The sequence below is a fragment of the Panulirus ornatus genome, chromosome 56 (genome assembly GCF_036320965.1).
Source record: "Panulirus ornatus isolate Po-2019 chromosome 56, ASM3632096v1, whole genome shotgun sequence".
NCBI classification, from domain to species: domain Eukaryota; kingdom Metazoa; phylum Arthropoda; class Malacostraca; order Decapoda; family Palinuridae; genus Panulirus; species Panulirus ornatus.
Genome location: NC_092279.1, coordinates 18,887,255 through 18,910,152, shown reverse-complemented (window position 1 = coordinate 18,910,152; position 22,898 = coordinate 18,887,255). Strand labels below are relative to the sequence as shown.

General features: G+C 46.7%; 1 protein-coding gene across 1 annotated transcript in view; it reads left to right on the top strand.

Annotated features, from left to right (window-relative positions):
- The first annotated feature begins 333 nt into the window (after nucleotides 1-333).
- The window catches only part of LOC139765797 (roundabout homolog 2-like), a 318,120-nt gene continuing 295,555 nt past the window's right edge, over nucleotides 334-22,898 (top strand). The window contains exons 1-3 of the mRNA XM_071693591.1: nucleotides 334-343; nucleotides 476-614; nucleotides 20,852-21,021. Coding sequence (XP_071549692.1) covers nucleotides 334-343; nucleotides 476-614; nucleotides 20,852-21,021 — 319 coding nt within the window. The remainder of the gene's footprint in view (nucleotides 344-475; nucleotides 615-20,851; nucleotides 21,022-22,898) is intronic.

Sequence of the window (22,898 nt, the reverse complement as noted above, 5' to 3'; positions counted from 1 at the left end):
AGAATATACTCTCCCTGGCATTGTAAAAACCCTCTTTTCTCCCTGGGAGGATATACTCTCCCTGGCATTGTAAAAACCCTCTTTTCTCCCTGGCAGGATATACTCTCCCTGGCATTGTAAAAACCCTCTTTTCTCCCTGGCAGGATATACTCTCCCTGGCATTGTAAAAACCCTCTTTTCTCCCTGGCAGGATATACTCTCCCTGGCATTGTAAAAACCCTCTTTTCTCCTTGGGAGGATATACTCTCCCTGGCATTGTAATAACCCCTCTTTTCTCCCTGGCAGGGTTTACTCTCCCTGGCATTGTCGTAACTCTCTTTTCTCCCTGGCAGGATGGTCCAGGGCATTATGACACCCTCTCCCTGGCATTATGATAACCCTCTCCCTGGCATTATGATAACCCCTCTCCCTGTCGGGACGCTGCTCTCCCTGGCATTATTGTATTGACCCCTCCCGTCTTCTCTCCCTTCGGCAGGATCGTTCCGGTCTCCACGTATCACCGAACACCCGACGGACATCACAGTCCCGAGGAGCGAGCCGGCCACCCTCAACTGCAAAGCGGAGGGCAAGCCACCGCCCACCATCAGCTGGTACAAGGACGGTCAGCTGGTCAGGTACGTCGCTCCCCGTATTACCCTCGTCAAGTTTGTAGGGTTTCTACTTCCGTGCGATTCCACTGATCAGTCTTTTGTTGTTAGGTTTTATTATTGTCATTATTATCATTTTCATTATTATTATTAATATTGTTATTATTATTATTATTGTTATTATTATTATTATTATTGTTATTGTTATTATTATTATTAGATGACGTCAGAGTGAGATTTTATGGACTGGATGATATACGATCATCGGGATCCGTTATGGCCTGTGTTTGACAGGACCAGAACAGTGTTTCCCCAGCGATATCCGGCCGTGTTCGGGATCCGTGTGCGGAATACGTAACCACAGACGATGGTTGATCCGGTCCTTTTATATTGACCAAAGTGAATAACTTGGCCATATTGTGCCGTCTTCCTCAATTTTTTCTCCTCCCTTTTTGATTCACTGTGTTTTAATGGAGTACTGGCCCTTCTGTCTGTCCATAGAATTTATTGAAGGTAGTTTTCACAGTTCTATAATATTTTCTTAAGGTAATGTTCACACTCAGGCATAGAGATAACGTTAGTATGTAACACACATATCCCCTCCAGAAAAAAAATTCTTGTAGGGTGTAACCCACAGTATCTTCAGAAAATTTTTTTAGAAGAGAGGCCTGAGGCGCCCCATCTACCTACCCTGTGGTAACTGGTATTGCAATACCGGGTTTGCTTGCTCCTCCTCGCGTCCCACCTTACTCAGATGGTGCCAGAATTCCTACAGTTAGGACCCATTTCCCGTTGAAAGGGATGGGTAAATGAAAAGTCTTTTCCTACACACACACACACACACACACACACACACACACACACACACACACACACACACATTTTAGCGCCCTTACATTAGCATACGTATTTAGGTGATTTACGAAGTATGTTTTTCGTGAAACGAATATTTGCAGTTGTTTGTTATAAGAGTGCGTTACCCGTGTGTTATAAGAGTGCGTTATCCGTGTGTTATAAGAGTGCGTTACCCGTGTGTTATAAGAGTGCGTTATCCGTGTGTTATAAGAGTGCGTTACCCGTGTGTTATAAGAGTGCGTTATCCGTGTGTTATAAGAGTGCGTTACCCGTGTGTTATAAGAGTGCGTTATCCGTGTGTTATAAGAGTGCGTTATCCGTGTGTTATAAGAGTGCGTTATCCTTGTGTTATAAGAGTGCGTTATCCGAATGTTATAAGAGTGCGTTATCCATGTGTTATGAGTGCGTTATCCTTGTGTTATAAGAGTGCGTTATCCGAATGTTATAAGAGTGCGTTATCCATGTGTTATGAGTGCGTTATCCTTGTGTTATAAGAGTGCGTTATCCTTGTGTTATAAGAGTGCGTTATCCGAATGTTATAAGAGTGCGTTATCCATGTGTTATGAGTGCGTTATCCTTGTGTTATAAGAGTGCGTTATCCTTGTGTTATAAGAGTGCGTTATCCGTGTGTTATAAGAGTGCGTTATCCGTGCGTTATAAGAATGCGTTATCCTTGTGTTATAAGAATGCGTTATCCGTGCGTTATAAGAATGCGTTATCCGTGTGTTATAAGAATGCGTTATATCTTTAATCAGGATTGTACCACAGTTCGCTCGTGTTCTAGACACTCCTAAGCCTTCGTAAATCTCTGACGTTATTTGACCCTATTATAGGTTCTCTAAGTTATCTCGAGATTTTTTTTTTTTTGTTTTACATTTTCGGCTGCAACTTGTCTCGTTTTCAATAAAATCTTTTACAGATTTGGCCTCAGGTTCTTATGCCCCCCCCCCCCTCCCACTTCTTTTTTACATTTTCGTCTGTGAAATTCTTGGATACATATTGATAACCATGGCGTTGGAGGACGTGGTTGGGCATGACACCGTCGTCCAGTGGCTAGCACAGCCAAGGATAGCCAAAAGCCAAGCTATGGGTCATGATAACCTCAGGGTTGGCTCATGGCACGCTCTAGTTTTAAACTTCTGGCTAGCAACAAGCAAGTGGGACGCCCCGGAAATACTAGCGAACGTGTTACGTTTAGGGAGACATACACCACACATATGCTTCAATCCATACCCACCCCCATCGTCCCTGCCCCACACACACACACACACACACACACACCCGCTCGCACCCCAACCCTCCACGAAAAAACAATGATGATAAGAAGGTGTGGGTATCAGCAAGGCATTTATTTCATGACCAATAACAGAATATTTTTTTTTTTTCTAACTGCGAGGAGCTCTTCCCTGAATATATTATTATCGTTGTAAGTTTAGCATAAGCCATAAATTTCCCCCGCGAGGCAAAGCAGTATTGCGAATTCTTATTCTGTTGAAAACCCGGCGGCGGGAAAACGAATTTGAAATATATATCACAAGCGTTGAAGGTGCTTGATGTAAGATGAAACTAAATATATATATTTATATAACTATATATATAACTATATAACTATATATATATATATATATATATATATATATATATATATATATATATGTATATATATATATATATATATATATACACACACACACACACACACACACACACACACGCACACACACATGGACTCAAGCGCAAGTGTCCAAGGCCAAATAAATAAACTAGCTGGCCAGGTTCGTGGAAGAGCAAAGGGGGATGAGAGGAGGAGGAGGAGGTGGAGGGTTGCATGATTTGCTGGTTGAGGGTGAGGAAGGCACGCGGGAGGAAAGTCTCGGGTACGTAATGAGTCACCCGCTGAAGGAAATGTGAGCGAGATCGTTTCTCTACATATGCCATCGGTCTTTGCCACGCCCTTAGCTCGCTCCCTTTGTGTTTAACGCTCGTGGAGGCTCCAGACACTGGTGTATATGTGTAGATAGGAACCACTAGTTCGGGTGCTGTAGTCTTGGCCATATGGATATAATCCAATTATGGCCATTAGTAAAGACAATATTATTATTAACTTGCTCTTCATTAGCTTTATAAACTTATGGAGATAATGGGCGTCAGAAGTGACCCAGCGAAACTAGCGAAGCGATGGTTTAACTGCTGGCTAGGATGGGTTGTTACCCAGAGCCACAACCACCCACCCATTCGTACAGAAGTCAGGGTTCGACATTTAGTTACCCTCTGGCCTCGCCTTTGAATAGACAGGCTGGACATCTGCCTTTGGGATACATCATTGTTTTCACACGGGGATTGTAAACAGAAAGGCGAGAGTGCTTTTAAAAGACGGAGCAACATTCGAGTGTAGGGATGTCGTGTGTTCATATCGCGTAGGAAGATGCTGTGCCGCTGATTCATATCCAGAAGGTGACATTTTCATATGAACCATGAAATATACTCCATGGAGAATCAGATAGCACTTCGCGCGATGCATAAATGGTTTGGTATCGAAGATGATAATCCAGGGAATAATTTGTGAACTCATTCTGACCAATTGGGGCCATGGTAACTATTGAATATATGACGTCCTCCATTAATTTGCCTTTTTTTTTCCTTGATGATTGAAAGTTATGGACGTGGAACAACAGCTTTACTTAGAAAAATATTATACGAGCACAGAGCGTTCGATGGTGGTGGTGCTGGGAAGAAAGGAAGAAAGAGAGAAAGAGAGGAAAAATAACGCCTGTTTTAATTGGTTGAAAAGCTTTATCATACTACCCTGGCATTGTTTAAGAGGCGATGTGATGCTTCGATGTGTTTGGCTGGGAGGCGCTGTATGCTTCGATGTGATTGGCTTCTTGCGCCACAAACTAATGAAAGATAAATGCGCTGTGCCACTGGAGCAGTTAAGAAGACCGTCCCCCCATGAAGATTGGGAGGGTTTGACAGCGGCGGATGGACAGCTGAGAAAGGTAAGCAGCGGGCGGGGTGGATAGTTTGGAAGGGTTGTCATCAGTGGGGATGGACACTTCGGAAGGGTTGGCTGCAGAGGTGGGATGAGGTTGCGGATGGGGGGGGAGATGAAGGTGGACTTTTCGCAAGAGGTTGGTCGCAGTGAGATTGGACGCTTAGAGGGGAGCTGGTTAGCTGCAATGAAGTGAAGAGGGTGGTAGCAGTGAACCGTATACATCGGAAGGGTTGGCTGCATTGGGATGGTTGGGGGTTCGCAACGGCATAGACCTTTTGGAAGAGTTGGCACCCTTGGCGTGGACAACGGGGAGGCTGCGTTGAGGTACGCACCTCAGAGGTGGAGATGCTTGACGTGGGTTGATGAGTTTACGTATTCAGTTACTCTCAGCATCAGTAATACATTTTCATTACTGAATGCGGGCTTGAAATCCTGACATCAAGCATGAGGGCTTTCAGGAGTCCTTTAATTCTTCGTGTTTATTTCTTTTTAAACAGAAGTCCTTAAATTCTTTGTTTTTATTCCTTTTTAACAGAAGTCCTTAAATTCTTCGTGTTTATTCCTTTTTAACTGAAGTCCTTAAATTCTTTGTGTTTATTCCTTTTTTGAACAGATGCTGGTATGCTTACTATATTACAAATCATTGTTATCTTTTTCCAAGTAATTTTGTTAACTGGTGGTGGACGTGAAATAGCTATAATTAAATGATTGCCTGTTGTAAACGGATATAAAAGTACTTTTTGAATATTGTAAAGTTGAAAACAATGGAGGAGGTATGGATGATGTGCTTTGTGATTGGCTGAGAGGCCTTCCGATGCTTCGCTGTGATTGGCGTCTGCACTGTCACCCGTGTTGCCAGCGGGGCAGTTATTCACTTTCCTGGAAACCAGATATATTGAAAGACGCGTTTTTTTTTTTTTTTTTTTTTACGCAGGGCTTTTCTCTTTTTTGGAGTTTTGTTTGAACACGATAGAGTTGGCAGGAGTGGCTAGATAACACGGAGGGTCAGCAGGAGTCGGTGGAAAACGCGAGCAGTTAGCAGAATGGGTCAGGCAACTTTGGAAGCGTTTGGCAGCTGTGGGTTGGTGGAGGGAGAAACTCGCTGTGTTACCAGTGCTGTGATTTTTTTTGTTTTTCTCTCTGTTTTTAACCGACGAGAATGCCTCACAAAAAAGACAAAAAATGGGAATTTAGTGATGAAGAAATAGGAGTGGTATAAACGGAAAAAGAAACAGCCAAGGGGGAGGAGTTACACGGAACCCATTAGATCGGATTAACGAGTTTGCACGAGAAGTTTGCGTTAAGTTGGAGTAAATATGAAGATTTGCAGAAAGGTGCGAAGCAGACACTTAAAATATTTTTCAGAACTGACGAGGAATAACACACACACACACACACACACACACACACACACATGTAAGTATATATATATTTATATTTGAAAACATGTAGGGGCGAAGCTTGAACCAGACTACAGCCAGATGAATATTTTATCGAAGTGGTTATCGTTAATGCAAATTGGTATGAAGGTTACATTAGATTATGGAAGATGATTCGATCGTACTGTTCGTATTTTTTTTTTTTTTTTCTTTACGACTGATGACGTGATAACGCGAAAGACAACATCCAATGGAGTGTCACTTGACAGCCACAGCGCAAACACCACTATCCCTCCCGATGCCCTCCAGGATCGGTCGCTGCTGGCCACTCACAAGCTCGGGGGGAGCAGAGTGGAGGCATCTCACGGAGGAGAGCGAGGCTGGCGCTGGCAGAGGGAGGAGGGAGAGGCGCATGGTCGCGAGGGTGAGGGAAAGTTCTGCAAGAGCTCATGGAGTGGGAGGGGGCAAACATGATCTCCGTAGTGATGACTTCTGCGTGAATTTCCCTCCCTCCAGAAACGATGCCGTTCATCTCAAATATATTACTTTGTATTTTTTCCGTCGGACTTAAAAAAAAAAGATACACATATATCGCCCATGTTGTGTTTGGTGGTTGTGAATTATTCTGATGGCATTAAAGGATATTTTGGCTCATCGTTTGTGTCATAATAAAAGTATATGTTTGCGCGGATTTAAGGCTTAACTGATAGCCATTAAGTACGGGGGAATATACAATCTGCCTCTGATTAAATAGCGAGGCTAGGGGTCACTGATTTGCATCTCGCATGATAAGCGTTGATGGGGACTACACCACGAGGCGCGTGAGAGGGTGGAGTGTAAAGAGGCATCACTATAATGTGCGCATACTTTCCACCCTCGCCATGAAATTAAGTGGACGTGAAATTTGAGGAGTCATATCGCAAGAGCATCTGTGAGATTTTACGACAGAATATATCTTTCGTAGGAAAAGAAAAGAAATGGTGAATTTATTTGTCGGAAAGCGATCTTCATTTATATAAAAAAAAAAAAAGGTTGGATTGAAAATACGTGAATAGTAGTAGAAATAGTAGTAGTAGTAGTGGTAGTAGTAGTAGTAGTAGTAGTAATATATGATTATAAGTCATCCCGTTATTAGTAATGTTTTTGAAGTCATGAAATGGAAATGGAAATTCCGGGCCATTGCAGTGGAATTGATGGGGGTGCGTGTGGGTATGGTTGGCGGGGGTGAGGGTCGTGCTCTGAGATATCCCCCCCCCCCCCTCTCCCTCAAGTCTGCCTTTTTGGTAAATACATTACCATGGTTACGGTGGTTTTCTACCCCCAACACCTCGGGGTCTGAGACCAAACTATCGTGCAGCTTCTCTTCTAAGTCAGGCTGTTGGAGGCCACGAAATGTTTTAAAGTTTTCTTACCAAGGATAAGTTTTCCATTAGTTGATATTTCGATGTTTTTTTCTTTTTTTTCTTTTTAGGAAGTTCACGTTGAGGTTTGGGGACACACACACACACACACACACACACACGTGTGTCTGCCGAATGTATATATTTCAAGTTCTTTTCTAACGTCTTTTTGATACCCGTGTGTGTGTGTGTGTGTGTTGGTCTTGTATATGTGACGATGGTTTAGCCTTATCGTTTTCCGTGTGTGTATGTGTGTGTGTGTGTGTGTGTGTGTGTGTGTCACTACTCTGCACGCATCCACTTCTGATTTAGATAGTCATGATGTCGACGTGGTTTGGTGGCGACGCTCTCTCTGTCTTGCGGGTGACCTTTGTCTTGGTTTGGTTTGGGTCGAATGACCCGACACATACGGTTGATAAAGAGGGGGAGGCTCTCTCTCTCTCTCTCTCTCTCTCTCTCTCTCTCTCTCTCTCTCTCTCTCTCTCTCTCTCTCTCTCTCTCTCTCTCTCTCACACACACACGGCCCTCCAGGTCCCGTCAGGAGGGAGGGAATATCACATCAGACTCCCGTCCCCGCGTCACCCTCCTCCTCCTCCTCCCCTCCGTCGAGGGGAACGAGACTGGATGTGATTTGTGTCGCTGCACTGCAATCCGATGTGCATAATGTATCGCGATGTATTATGATGTATGGGATACAGCAGGCGGGTTGGGGGGCGACCGACCGACCGACCCGCGAAGGCGGTGGGACATAACGCCGTCTGACGGAGGTTGTCTTTCTGCTGCTGTGGAGGACGGTGGAAAAGTGCGTTTTGCCTCGAGTGTCGTGTACGGCACGGGGAAAAGACAGTCCTTTTTTTTTTTTTCTTGGCTGTTCGACTTCGCGGGGGAACTTCAGTAAGTCGTGGTGGACATGGCCACGTTGATCTTACGTAGGGTAGAGAGTTTGTCATGCGATCACATTTCATTTTTCTTCGGTGTTCTTGAGGTTATCCCCGGCTGTGTGGGGTCAGAAAAGGGGTCAGGTTACAGGAGGGAGGAGAGGAGGGGTGTGTGAGGTGCACCAGCCACAGTGGTGGCGCGTCGGCCCTGGTGAGGTCAGGAGGAGGGCACCAAACCTAACCGAACCCAGAGGCGTCTACTCCGCTGTGGTGGTCCGTCTGTGCTGAGGTGGTGGCTGCTGCTCCTCCTGCTGGTGGTGGTGGTGGGGATGTGTGTAGTTGTTCTGGCCACCACGATGGCCGGCTAGTGGGCTGGGAAACCGTAGTAAGGCTCGTCGTTACTCTTGTTATAAAGGCTGGGTTGACCTTGGTTTGACCCATAAGGGTTGGAGAGGTTATTAGTTGTGTAGATATAGAGATGTCACCAGATAGTCCCACCTTGGTATGTTTATAGATATACCTAGTTGCTATAGTGAACCCCTTGTAAGTAGAAGGTGATCTGTCACACACTGCGTGGAACATTTCGAAAAAGGAACACAAATAACATGAACACACATGAATATGGAGTATGACTTGATTATCACTATGGGTAACTCTGGTAATTGAACTTTACTCAGACGTCCCTCACAAGCAAGCAGTGTTGCGGCAAAACAGTGTGGCTAAAGATGATCGGGTCAAAGTGATGGTTGGCTGAAATTAGCTCAGGATTGTGACCTGGTTGGTAACCGATAAGAAATCAAGAGATTATCAGTAATGTTCTGGACTGTGTGCTGGAGGCGTGATACAGCCAGGCGCAGGACAAGATGCCTTTTAGTTTACACGAAGGGTGAGGCAGGAGCGGGTAGCGGTGTGGCCGATGGGGGAGGGTAAACTCAGTGATTGTCCGTTTCGTAAGGCAACGGTATAAGGTTGTATGTCCGCCCTCTAGACCCGCCCTTGGTCTTAGTTATTGAGCATTGTAGTAGTAAATGACCGGTGACGTGTACCTGGTTGTTGTTAACTCATTTATATAACGATTTAATATCATATTAACATTACTTCTTCATATTACTTCTTCATATTAATCCGTGATATTAACCCTTGATATCCAGGTTTAACCTTGCGTTTCTTTATCCATCTGATTTCATCAATGTCTGTAACTCGGGTTGAAATGAATCGTGTCTCCCCAGCAATTACTCCACTCCTGCGATTACTCTGCCTGACGATCATTTCGCCCAGCGATCACTTCACGCAACGATCATCTCGACCAGTCTGATCGCACTGCTCCGCCCCCGACCAGAACACGAGAGAGAGGGGGGAAAAAAAAAACCACGTCGGACTGAAACAGTTTTGTGTACTCAGCTTTTCAGGGCGGCAGCTGAAATCACAGAATTTGCCGTCTGTGTCTGCGACAGCGCCCGCATCGCTGCCTGGCTGGCCCGTGCCATGCTGTGTTGTTGTCCCAGTGTTTGGGTCAGTTCCGCTGGCGCTTGCTTGCTGAGTGAGGGGGTGGGTGGCCGGCGGCCTGGTATGCCTGCCTCCAGGCCTCCCTCCCTCCCCCAGGCGCTTGTTTGCCCGGACGTAAATTACGAAGTACTGAAACGCTGGGTTCACTTGGCGTCGAGAGAGAGAGAGAGAGAGAGAGAGAGAGAGAGAGAGAGAGAGAGAGAGAGAGAGAGAGAGAGAGAGGTTGCTGTAGCGGAAGGTAAAGTAAATCAGGCATGCATACAGGAAAAAAAAAAAATATATATATATATATATATATATATATATATATATATATATATATATATATATATATATATATATATATATATGAAAGCGTGTTAACACTTCTTCCTTGGTCGATAACTCTTTCTGGTCGTGAGCGAGGCACATCTCCAGCAGTCTCAGTGATGCAACCTTTCCACCTCTTTTCCGCCCAAATCAATCAGTCTGGAGTTAAGTCGATTACTGACGAAGCCTCTCTCTCTCTCTCTCTCTCTCTCTCTCTCTCTCTCTCTCCTTTCCTCAAACTCTGCTCGTGTTTTTAGGAGATGATTCCGCCTCTAATACTCCTTGTGCACCTCTTCCTACTGAACCTGTGGCCCTCCAGCCATTTCCCCTCGTTGCAAGGTCACCCGAGAAGTCCCCCACTCCCCCCCCTCAGACCTTCAGGTGGTCGAGGGGTATGACACAGATGGCTGTACCTCCTTCAGGTGGTCGAGGGGTATGACACAGATGGCTGTACCTCCTTCAGGTGGTCGAGGGGTATGACACAGATGGCTCTCCCTCACATCGTGTCCCAAGGGAACTTTCGTACCTCTTGACGCTCTCTCTCTCTCTCTCTCTCTCTCTCTCTCTCTCTCTCTCTCTCTCTCTCTCTCTCTCTCTCTCTCTCTCTCTATCTATCTATCTATCTATCTATCTATCTATCTATCTCTATCTATCTATCTATCTCTAAATCTCCTTTATATTTCGTCCTCTAATTTCATTGCGCTACAATTCAACCCACCAGTAGTATCAATACGATGGGCGTAATCTTACCCCTCCACCCTTTCACCCTTTCTTTTCTGGTAACCTTACGTGATGCGCATCGCCAAGTCTGCTTCCCATAAGTTGCGGGAGTGCCCTAATTACCTGTGTGTGTGTGTGTGTGTGTGTGTGTGTGTGTGAGCAGCATTAGCTGTCCCTTCGCTGCAGGGACCTGGGTCGTACCCATTATAAAGTATGTCGCTCGCATATTCAAAGAGTGGCGCTTCTAACCACTCTCGTTGTGGAATCGTAACCCTTCTAAATTATTATTAAGCCCTCCTCCTCCTCCTCCTCCTCCTCCTCCTCCTCCTCCTCCTCCTCCTCCTCCTCCTCTTCCTCCTCCTCCTTCCTTCTTAAAGGTATCATGTGCGGCCACCGCTCTCGTAAGCTTCCTTGGCCGACGTGGGCACGCGAGTTGGCCGTTGCTTCCTGTAGTTTGTCTTGGTGACGACTGACCCCACGAGGCTTGACCGTTTTGTTGCGTCCTCCTTGCCTTGGACAGTGACACCGTGGAATGGATTTTTTCCCATCTTTCCATCCCGTCCTTCCCATTTCTCCCATCACCTTTCCATCATTAAGGATCGGGTTTACAGATACCTGAGGAGCTCAGATGAAATTCCCTTTTTTTTTGGCATTTTTTTTCCCACACTTTGAGTTGGTTGGTTTGGAGAATGTGTTCGCCATGGCATATCGTCCGGTACAACACGACAGGTCCGTGTGGGAGGGAGGAGATTGCTGTGTGACCCACACTGGAGGAAATGAAATGCATGAACTTAGAAATTACCGAGCGAAAATTCTGTTATGTGTTCTAAAATATCTGAAATATAAATGAATTGCTGAGGAAGCTTGCCCTGGAGATGTACTTGCCGTGACGAAAGGTTTAAAAGACAAGGGCGGTCATCGGGCGGTCATGAGTTCATTCAACCCCAACACGAGAGAGAGGCCTTAAGACCCAGGTCATGCGTGCGCCAGCGGTGTTAACTACCGGAAGGGAGAAAGAGAGAGAGAGAGAGATGTGCCGAGCGTAAATGAGGAGAACATTTACGATAAGATCATGATTGCCTCGATAACACTACGAAAACCACTAAAAAAAAAAAGAAACTCATGATTTACCTTTCTTCTTCTTCTTCTTCTTCTTCTTCTTCTTCTTCTTCTTCTTCTTCTTCTCGGAAGGAGAAAGAGACAGGGAGCGCGATCTTGTATGATGCAAGCACCAGTCGTTGGTCGGAGTGGCAGGCACGGCTGTAGGCGTGGGCTTCTGTAGTCTCACAAAAAAAAGAAAGAAATAAGAATCGGTAGAAACATCTACTCATTAGATTCTCTCTCTCGCTCTCTCTCTCTCTCTCTCTCTCTCTCTCTCTCTCTCTCTCTCTCTCTCTCTCTCTCTCTCTCAGTTGTCATGTGGGATTCCCTTCTACTGTGACGTAAACATTTTTTTTTTCTTTTGTACGTGTACGCGTCTGAGTTACGCATGCACGTCCACCACACCTTGGTCAGATTTTCCCATAGCACTCGAGGGTCGTACCATGGTGCTCGAGGGTTTAATGTTTATCTTGCGTCTCTTAACTTCATTATCCAGATGCCTATATGCTGATGAGCGCTTCAGCATCTCACCCAAAATCTCTTATTATCTACACCCTACTTGAACCCCACATAATCACCTGCTCATTGCGTCTTCAAGCACGTAACTTTACCCTGTCGGGTCTCACTCGCCTCCGGCCTCAGGTCAGTCGGCATGACCACTCCAGACGTGTGTCGTGTACACTACTACATCCCTCCACCATCTGAAGGTCGCCGACCAGCACCAGAGGGAAATCAGACCTTTAGACCTTTTTCTCTCCTCCTCCTCCTCCTCCTCCCACTAGCCTTGGGTGACCCGTTACCAGCAGCCAAGTGAACTTGACCTAAGATCACTTTCCTTCCTCCCCTCCTTCCTTCCTTCCTTCCTTCCTAGCTTCACGTCTTCTTGCGCCACAGCAGCGAGAGGGGAGGAGGAGGAGGAGGAGGAAGGTTGGGGGGAAAAGTGACCTTCGGCCTTGTTTCCCTCCCCCTCTTTCCACACAGCCTCAGGTCTTCCGCCGCCGCCAGGGAGGGAGGGAACTTGACCGACGCATTACCTTGGGGGGGGGGGGGGGGGGGGGGATGTTGGCCCGCGGGACCTGCAAGTTTTCTAGCAGAAATTACTCTCGAATCCAATCCTTTGTTGCAATCAGACTCGACCCGACGTCCGAGGGGGGTTTCAAGACCCCCTGGGATGGGGGGTGATGTTTGGTGCGGGAGGGAGGGTGTGTGTGTGTGTGTGTGTGTGTGTGTGTGTAGTGAGGATAGGGATTGGGATTAGGTGAAGGAAGGGAGGGAGGTAGGGGAAATAGAGGGAGGAGGCTGGGGATTGTGTAAAGGGGGGGGATTGAATGGCGTGTAAGATGGGGGAACTAATGTACTGGGTCTCTGACTTCTACTACCGATTTAAAGAACAAAAGTTGGGATGAAATTGTTTTAGAATTCATGTTTTTTTTTTCGTTATTTTTAGGCTTAGTGAAGGAATCGCACGGAGGTAATTTGGTCTAATGTTTTTCTACTTTTTTTTATTTTTTGTCTTATGAGGTCGACGACCGAATTCATTTCGTCGCTTGTTCAAAATCTGGTTTAAACTTTTCTTTTTTTTTTTGACTAATGTTCGGCACTTGAATGACTTTATTTTTTTTTTTAACTTTGAACGCTGTATATATATATATATATATATATATATATATATATATATATATATATATATATATATATATATATATATATATATATGTATGTATCATTTGATGTTTGCGAGAGTAAAGGAATCGTTTCAGCCGCCTAGAGTGGTGCTGGGAGCAAGATAGGATTGGCAGACAGGCAAGACCGAGAAACCAAAACGAAAATCTGGATAAAGTAAGGAGGAGCTGTGGGCGAGGGTGGTCCGCATTCAGATAAACAAGGACGGAGCTGTGGGCGAGGGTGGCCCACATTCAGATAAACTAGGAGTGTGGGCGAGGGTAGCCCATATTCAGATAAAGTAGGACGGAGCTGTGGGCGAGGATAGCCCATAATCAGATAAAGTAGGACGGAGCTGTGGGCGAAGGTGGCCCACATTCAGAACTCCTTTGGAGCGGAGGTTGGGAGAGGAGAGGGGTGTTGCGAGGGGGTAGGTTAAAACCTACCTACTCCGAAATCCCGAAGTTCTTGCACATAACGGACGTTGGTTCGTTGAAAGTTTCTATTTCATCTCCAACTTGCGAGTAAAGTTTAAAATTACTTGTTTAGAACTATTTGCCTGGCAGCGGTAATGGTGCGCCCCCCCCCCCCCTTCTCTCTCTCTCTCTCTCTCTCTCTCTCTCTCTCTCTCTCTCTCTCTCTCTCCGCAAACTACGTTAGGAACTTGTGGGGGGAGGGGGGGGGGGATGGAGGACGGCGTTAGCTCGGGGGAGTGGGGGTAGGGTAGGGGGGAGGCCGCTAACATCTTGGTGAACTATTGAGAAGGACGAGGAGGAGGCCTTCTCCTCCTCCATTGTATGATGTTAGGAGCCGGGATCATATCCCCCGCGGGATGTAGCGATGGTGGTTGAGGTCGGGATTGGGCCAGGCCTTGCCCTCAAAAGACATACCGGAAGACCGGGTGATGAAGGTGAATGTATGTCCTGTTCATATGTACCGTAACTGTCATGGTCTTCTGTCAGTCAGTGGGGTATCTGCGCCAGTGAACCACTCTTAGGGTAGAGTTGGACTCGCGTAAAAGATATTCAGTCCTTTATAAAAGGCTATTAAAGATCTACGCTCGATGATATACATTCTGTTATGATTAGAATGAAGAACCATATGATTAAGACCAAGAACCATAATTCAGTAGCTGTTCTTCAGTGTAAATCGACAGATGTAGCGCAACGGGAATAAACAGGACAATCAAGAAATGTTGACATCTGCATTAGGAGTTCCTGGAAATCCCATTTCAAAAGTAACCTTTCCAGGAGACTTCAGACTACCGCATCTGAGGTGGAAACTGACGGGGACACAGTTTGACCTCGAGAGAAGCAATAAGAGTTCCTGGAAATCCCATCCGGAAGGTAACCTTTCCAGGAGACTTGAATGTACCACATCTCAGGTGGAAACTGATTGGTAACAATGTGGATGACGTGGGACATGACTGGAAACTACTTGGATGTTGATAAACCTCTTGGTAACAGTCTACATGAAGTGATACACACGAGATATATCGAACTGTTTTACGAGATCCCCCGAAGGCTTCACCAGGTGTATTTTGAGTCGTCCTATACCAGAACCCAATACAGGAAAAGGAGGGAAAGAATTTGGTTCTAGTGTTCTTGAAGAGGAAAAAAGATTGATTCCTTGCATCACAGTTACCCTGACATCTCGCTCGCGTCTCAGCACTGTTACCGTGAAACCTTCAAGGATCGCAACATTATAGAGGCGTAGACGACCTCGAAAAGGAAGATCATACCTGCACTAGTGAAGGGATTGGTCGGCAGATGTATCTTGGGCGGAAGCTGATTAAGATCGTTTCAGATTCACGAAGAACTATCGAACACCTTCTTCCATTCCAGGAGTGACATGTCTGCCTGGGAAGATAAAAGGACTCGAAGACATTTCAGGCATGCACCAAAGAACTGGTTGACACAACCCCGTCAAGCGTGGTGTTTAAATTTGTCGGGTGTGTAGATGTCGGCTCACTCATTTCCTTTCTTTTCTTTTTTTTTTTTTTCCTTTTTGGCTCTCTAGCATAAATATTCTTCCAGTCGGATTGTAGTTGACATGATAGCATGCGCCAGTAAGACAATTTTGGATGATTATGTGATTTGCAAGATGATACTCTTGTTGGTATTTGAATTAGAACCAGCCCAGAGCGTCTTAGATTTTCCACCCGCCTTGCTTCCTCCATCACTGCCATGTGAAATGGGGGAGTTTTGAGTTCTTCCCCCACATCTCTACAGGCGAAAGAAAAATAATTTACCTATTGATATAATGGTAGAAAGGCTCAGTTACTTTACATACCTTTTAGTGTTGTATTTTATCTTCAGATGCTCTTCAGCGATGGTATGTGTAAATACTTTTTCAGATAGAGAGAGGGTGGGAGATTGCACCATTACCGCTGCCAGTAATTTTAAACTTTACTCGCAAGTTGGAGATGAAATAGTAAACCTCAGTTATCAACTATTAAAGCCCTGTGACAGTAGAATATATAATTCCTCAAGCTTGAATGGGAAGAAAAGAACAAGTCTACCTTCAATGCTATATACGTATATGTCTTACTAAATCTGCACCTTATCCCTTATAATTCCAGACCTCAGACTCTTCCTTTAGACCGTAATCACCCCAGTTCCAGATTATAGCCTATGAAGTTAACAGACAGCGTTCCTTAGATTATAGGAATTACAGCCTTCCCAAATCCAGGCACAGCTTCCAGAGAAAGATGTACTGCCTCCAGGCCTGGGCTGTAGCCTTGTAATTTATTCAGTTCATGACTGGAATCCCCGAATTCCAGGTCCGAGTTTTTGGATGGCACTTATTTTTCTTTCTACCCTTCCAGACAGAGACTGTTTTCCTTGTAGGCAACAGCCTGTGGCTCCTCAAGGTTCCTTGTGTAGTAATTTCCCCAACCAGTCCTCTTAGTTTCCCCTAGAGTGGCTCGACCAGTTTTAGGTCCAGATTTCTTTTGAGTGTTAGAGATCAAGTTCCACCGTATGACCTTTCCATGGCTCGAATGTTGACGACCTTTTTAGAGGAGATTGTTATCCTCTCGTTGTAATGTCCCAGTGTTCCATGGACTGGTAGACACACCCTCGAGTACATTTACGTCTACTTTAGGGAAACCTCGTATGGAATGGCGCTGGAATACGTTGGTTGCTGTGCCAACCGTCTGGTTGGTTAGAGGGGGTGGTGTTTGCAAGTCAAAACACACCGTGCCCAGGGAGCTGGTTACTGTGCTAGTCACATGGTTGGGTGGTTGGTTGATATATGTCATACGCGCGAGAGTAGTTGGGTTATAGCACCTTGGTTGTACCAGTCACCCGACTGGTTGGTTGGTTCGTATATGGCAAACTTTTGATGTGGCTCGTAGAACGTTCCTGGTTGCGCCAGTCTCCCGATTGGTTGGTTTTCTGATGTATGACAAACTATTGAAAATATTTGGTCGGTAGCAACTCCCTTTGGCGAGCTGGAGGTAGCTCCAAGTCGCCTGATCCGTTCTTTAATGCTTGTTAATGAGACGGAGTCGAGGGTAGGGGGGGAGTGGGGGGTTTCTTGGCAGCGTGGTGATAGATGGGTTGATGATGAGTGTCTCCCCCTCCTCCTCCTCCTCCTCCTTCGTGAGGCGCGTCACGCCTCGTGGTGTGATGACTGGCTCGGCGGGGCGTCGCAACCGCCTCCAGCCTTGTCCTCATGAGTGACAGGCAGGTGATTGGTAATTGATAACTGGTGCCACCTGAAGGGTACACATTTGACATCAGGCGTCTCGTAATGAAAAGAGACAAGAGACAGGAGAGAAGAAGTTCTTTTATAACTACGCTCTAATGGACGTTAGAAGGAGACAGAGAGAGAGAAAAAAAAATCATCTTCGTCTGGAGTGGTAAATGGAAGCAGTATTTTGTGTGTGTGTGGGTGTGATTTCTATCCCTCGCTCGAAAACAGCCATGTTAGAACATGGTCGTTTAATTCATGCGTCTGTTCCACAGGCCTTTCTGAGACGTAATAGATTGATTTGATTTCGCATAATGATCTATTTAGGGCTGCCTCTGTATCTCGGAGCTGTGGTGCGGCGGTGAGGTGGGGAGGGAAGTGCTGTCGCAAATATGAGGAACTGATTTAGTCCACGGGGGTTCCTTGGTGCGTTGCCGAGCGAGAGACAGACGTGCCACACGGATTTTAGGGAGTTCCTGTCGCTTATTCTGCTGTTTCTCTGTCCATTTGTCTGTCTTATTGACTATCCGTCTGTGTTTCTCTCTGTGTCTTTGTACCACGGTGTCGTTTCAGAGCAATGTGTCTGTGCCTCGCATTGTGGATGTCTTTTTTTCCTCTCTCTCTCTCAGGGACGTGGTGGTGATGAAGGAAGCTTCCGGGGGATTTTGTGGTGATGAATAAAGCTTCGGAGGGATTTGCTGGCGATGAAGGAGGCGTCTGCGGGTTTAAGCGGTGGTGAAGGAAGCGTCGAAGTTTTTTTTCTCGTTTTTTTTTTTCAGGATTATGTCTCTCCACGTCCACTTCGCCTCTCTTCCCTCCTTCCTTTTCCATTTCCTTGTCTTTCGCTCTCTTCCCCTTTCTCCTCCCTTCTCTTCTCCCTCTATCTCTCTCCATTCTTCGTTTTTTTTTTTGTTTTGTCTTTCTCCCTGACCGCCTCTCTCATCATACTCCCCTTGAGTGCCGTAATGACCATCTCCTGTAACTCCTCTCTCACTCTACTGCCGTGTGCTGTTCTTTTCTCCTCCCATCCCACACATAAAGAGGCAAGCCCGAGTCTTATCTCTCATTGTTCCCTCGTCTCTATAGAGGTAATGTAGTTCCCTGTATATGTCTTTCTTAGCACCGTCCGTCACCCGGTTTTCCCACGTCTCTCGAAAAAACAACATGATGTATTTTTTCTTCTTTTCGGTTGGGGGAATGTATTGTGTTTTGACAGGAGGCATGCATGACCCAATGTTTGGTTTGGGAATATAAGGTTCTTCCTTCACTTCCAGGCTGTTATCCGTGAGGCCAACGGATCTGGTGGATTTTTCATTTCCCGCACTGAGACCCACATGAGAAGTCTGATGAACTGGATATGTGTGATTTTCCTTTGAAGTCGGTTGATGTATCAAAAGGAGTAGTTATCATGAAGTTGTTTGGGGACTACCCTTCTTTTGTGGTGGGTAGGTAGGCTTCAGGTGGTTGAATCCCGTGCTGCCGAAGATGTTGCATTCAGATTCCAAGCAGAGCTGAGCCATAGAGTTGGTGGTTGGGAGTATATATATATACACACTACGGTAGTGGGCGCGCACACGAAGGCAGGTATTGATTGTCGATTTTATACCATGGCTTCTGAGACTCTTTTTACATCATTCTACTTCGTTATGTGTTCGAAACATTGCGAATAAAGTGAAGGGTTTTAGAAACAGATTAAGTATGTGGTGTCGGTAAGCAGGAGTGCTAGGTGGAGCATTTACCTTCACTCTCTATGTAGAAAAGTAGCAAATGTCACACAGGTGTTAAGTCTCACCCGTCCTGTATTATTCATATGTTTACACTCGACGTTTGACTCGCGTGTAGTTCACGTGCCCCCGTCTCGCCTCACACGTTGCCAGTTGGACACGATCACCCGTCTCGCCTCACACGCCGCCAGTTGGACACGAGCCCCCGTCTCGCCTCACTCGTCGCCAGTTGGACTCGAACCCCCCCCCCTGTCTCGCCTCACGGTTGTGTACATCACCGTAATTCGCCGAGGACAGTCCCTAGACACAGAGTTACGCTGGAGAAGAGAATGTCGAGGTGGCTATCGATAGCAACTGTATCATATCCCCCACCAGAACCGCGCGCGTGTGTGTGTGTGTGTGTGTGTGTGTGTGTGTGTGTGTGTAGTCGCATCTCCGTGTTAACACTGGTGTCTCAACTACACTCGCGTCTTAAGGGGGCCTGTGAGTGACAGCAGTGTATATACTTCACCTGTCTCGGTTTCTTTGTCCATGAGGCATCCCTGTGACCCGTCTCTGTGCCGGAGGAACAGACGAGACGTCGCCGGGAAGACGGAGAGAGAGAGAGAGAGAGAGAGAGAGAGAGAGGGAGGGAGAGGGGAAGCAAACCCCAGGAGGTGAGGAGGTTGGTAGCAGTAGGCATTGACAGGTTCATTCCCAAGATAGTGTGGGTCCAAAAGCCTGACAGCCATCATCAACCCGGGGGGCACTGAGGAAGTCGTCCGCGCCCTGGCTGCTTCCTCCACGCCCGTTATCAACACACCAGACATCATCCCGATAACAGGGTGCGTTGCGCCCGTGATAAGGGGGACGGTATTGTGTTGGGGGGGGGGGGGGGTAGGTCTTGGCTCCTGTTTGTAAATGGCAAGACGTGTGTGCTCTCGAGGTAAGACACCAGCCCTGGTACGGAGGGACCGTCCTCAACACTGTGGGTCGCTGATGCTTAGAGCGTCAGGGGTGGTAGGTTTATGGTGTAAATGGAGGTGTTTTCTTGCGGAATAGAATATTCCAAGCTGGTAGGAGTCACCGGACCTGTGGGCCTCCGTGTAGGAACAGCCTGGTGGATTAGACATGGGTAATGCTGTTACAACCCACCCACCTCCCCCAGGGTCGTATTGTCGGACGGGCTCGAAGATCGTCTTTTCCGTGCTCGAGGGTCGTTACGTCGTTCACAAGAGGGGAAAGGTGGGTCAGTCAGTAACCGGCGTGGAGGTGATGACAATTGAACCGCTCGAGGAAGTCGTAAGTAACTTAACTTCAGCCGGGGGGGCTTCAGCTGCTGCCACGACAACAACGACTTCATAACTGAAGTTGAAAATGAAGAAAAAAAAAATAAGAAGTATCGATAAGATAGGGTTATTGGAGGGGGAGGGGGATAATAATGAGAGGGAGGCCACGATGGAGATGGGAATATATGGAACAAAGATAAGTCCGGAACAACAGAGTAGGGAGATTAGATTAGGAGAGAGGGGGAAGATAACAATAATGTTTGAGGAGTGAGAGAGAACAGAGGGAGGAGGCAGCGACAATACCGTATTGATAAACCAAGAGCACAAAGAACTAAAGATAAAGATAGGAACAATGGAGTCTGAGAGAAGTAAGCTAAGGAACACGAACTGAAGGGGAAAGCCATTAAGTCGGGATAGAAAGAAATATTCACTAGAATATGGGACGTATTTGTGTATCGATTAGCGTTGCCGACCTTGACGCATTCACGGGCCGATCCGTTTTGGAGCGCATACGTTCGAACCCTGGTCGTGGCAGTCGGTCCACTGTCAACCCAGCTGTTCATCCTTCCTCAGAATTTGTGGTGAGAAGGTGTAGTGGTCGTTAGTGTAAGTCAAGGTAAGGTAAGGATCCAGACCCAGCTGTGCGGGGTGTAGAAGACCTCCGAAACCATCTTAAGGTAACTTTAAGGAATTAGAATTACTTTTTTTTTTGTATTTGAGAATTCCATTAATGTCATAATTTAACTCCGATTTCTCTTTCCTCTTGTGCAGGACGTCCCCGGGCGACCCCAAGTCCCAGCGGGTGCTGCTGCCGACGGGGTCGCTGTTCTTCCTGCGGGTGGTACACGGCAAGAAGGAGGACGACGCCGGGGTGTACTGGTGCCAGGCCAGCAACGAGGTCGGCACCGTCACCTCCAACAACGCCACGCTCGAGATAGCAGGTACGGAGGGCGCGGGGTGGGTGTTGAGGGTACGGAGGGCCCGCTGTGGGTGTTGAGGGTACGGAGGGCCCGGAGTGGGTATTGAGGTTACGGAGGGCCCGGAGTGGGTATTGAGGTTACGGAGGGCCCGGAGTGGGTGTTGAGGGTACGGAGGGCGCGGGGTGGGTGTTGAGGGTACGGAGGGCGCGGGGTGGGTGTTGAGGGTACGGAGAGCCCGGAGTGGGTGTTGAGGGTACGGAGGGCCCGGAGTGGGTGTTGAGGGTACGGAGGGCGCGGGGTGGGTGTTGAGGGTACGGAGGGCGCGGGCTGGGTGTTGAGGGTACGGAGGGCCCGGAGTGGGTGTTGAGGGTACGGAGGGCGCGGGCTGGGTGTTGAGGGTACGGAGGGCCCGGGGTGGGTGTTGAGGGTACGGAGGGCCCGGAGTGGGTGTTGAGGGTACGGAGGGCGTGGGGTGGGTTTTGAGGCGGGGTGGTGCAGGGAGGAAAGGGGGGTCGGTGCCTGCAACATCCTAGGATGATGAGGATGATGGAGGAGAGGGAAGGAGGGAGGGGGTTAGGTGTGGGGTAGAGTCACCTGAGGATGTTTGGTGATGAGGAGGGAAGGAGGGAGGAGTGGCTTTGCCCCATGAACAGGTGAGGATATTCCCTCAAAGGACCTATTCCTCTGTTCTCAACGCTACCTCGCTAATGCGGGAAATGGCGTATAGTATGAAAAGAAAAAAAAAATACATATATATATATATATATATATATATATATATATATATATATATATATATATATATATATATAATTATACTTAAATTAATGTATTTATTCAGATTAAAAACACACGCGCAATCCCATATGTATATACTCTATTTTAGACGATTTTTTTCCGGTACAATTTCCAACTAAGTGTGTAGACTGCGTAGGAAAATGCAAAACTAATGTCCAGCGCAACATTACCGGAGAAAAATAAGAAAAAAAAAAATAACGAGACTTTAAACTATGTAGCTTTAAACAAACAGAACAACTTTTTTTTTTCTTTTTTAAGGGCCAACTGGATTGGATCATTCCTTTAAGCGGTCGGGCCAATTTTGTTTTGTGTTTTGTTGCATTGGAGAATCATTTTTGTTTGTTTGTTTGTTTGTTTGCTTTAATGGAGAACGATTCAACGGTATCGCTGGCGTGAAGTTATATATAAATGTGGTTGTTCACCTCCTTATTGGAGACACTTGGCATATCTCCTGGCCTTGGTGTCCGAGGTAAACTGAACTTTGTCTTGTGTGACGCTGTCGGCACAACGTGTGTGCGCGCGCGCGCAAGCGTACCCACAGAGTCGTTATCTCCTTGTACCATGGTTGTTAAACGGTGGGTGGGAAGGGGTGGGGGGGGGGGGTAGTCGAATTGCCTGTGTGTACTTAAGGGTGTTTAATGGCAGTTGCCCTCTTGGTATGGTACGGGTTTCACGACCCCTCGCTCTAGGTCGACCTAAAGGTGGGGAGATGGGGTGGTGGCGATGGTGATGATGATGACGACCGGAATTTCTGTTGGTCATGGATTTTTTTGGTCTACAATTGGAAAGAATGGCCGATAGAATTGGCAGTTCCACTGAAGCCGTTTACAGTGAGATTAGAGTCGTGGGGGAATTGTTTGAAAATGTGCGTGGCTGGTTATGTTGCTGGAGTCGTGAGAGGGTTGAGGATGGGGTGTTGGGGAAGGTGGTGGTGGTGGTGGTGGTGGTGGTGGGGGCTTAAGTCCAGTATGTGTGAGCCAAACGATTGTCTTTTTTTTTTTTTTTTTGGAGGGAGGGTAGGGTAAGGGGTCGATTTGATCGTATATACCGCATATATACCGGTCTGTCTATCCATTTGTTCATTTGTGTCTGTCCGTGTG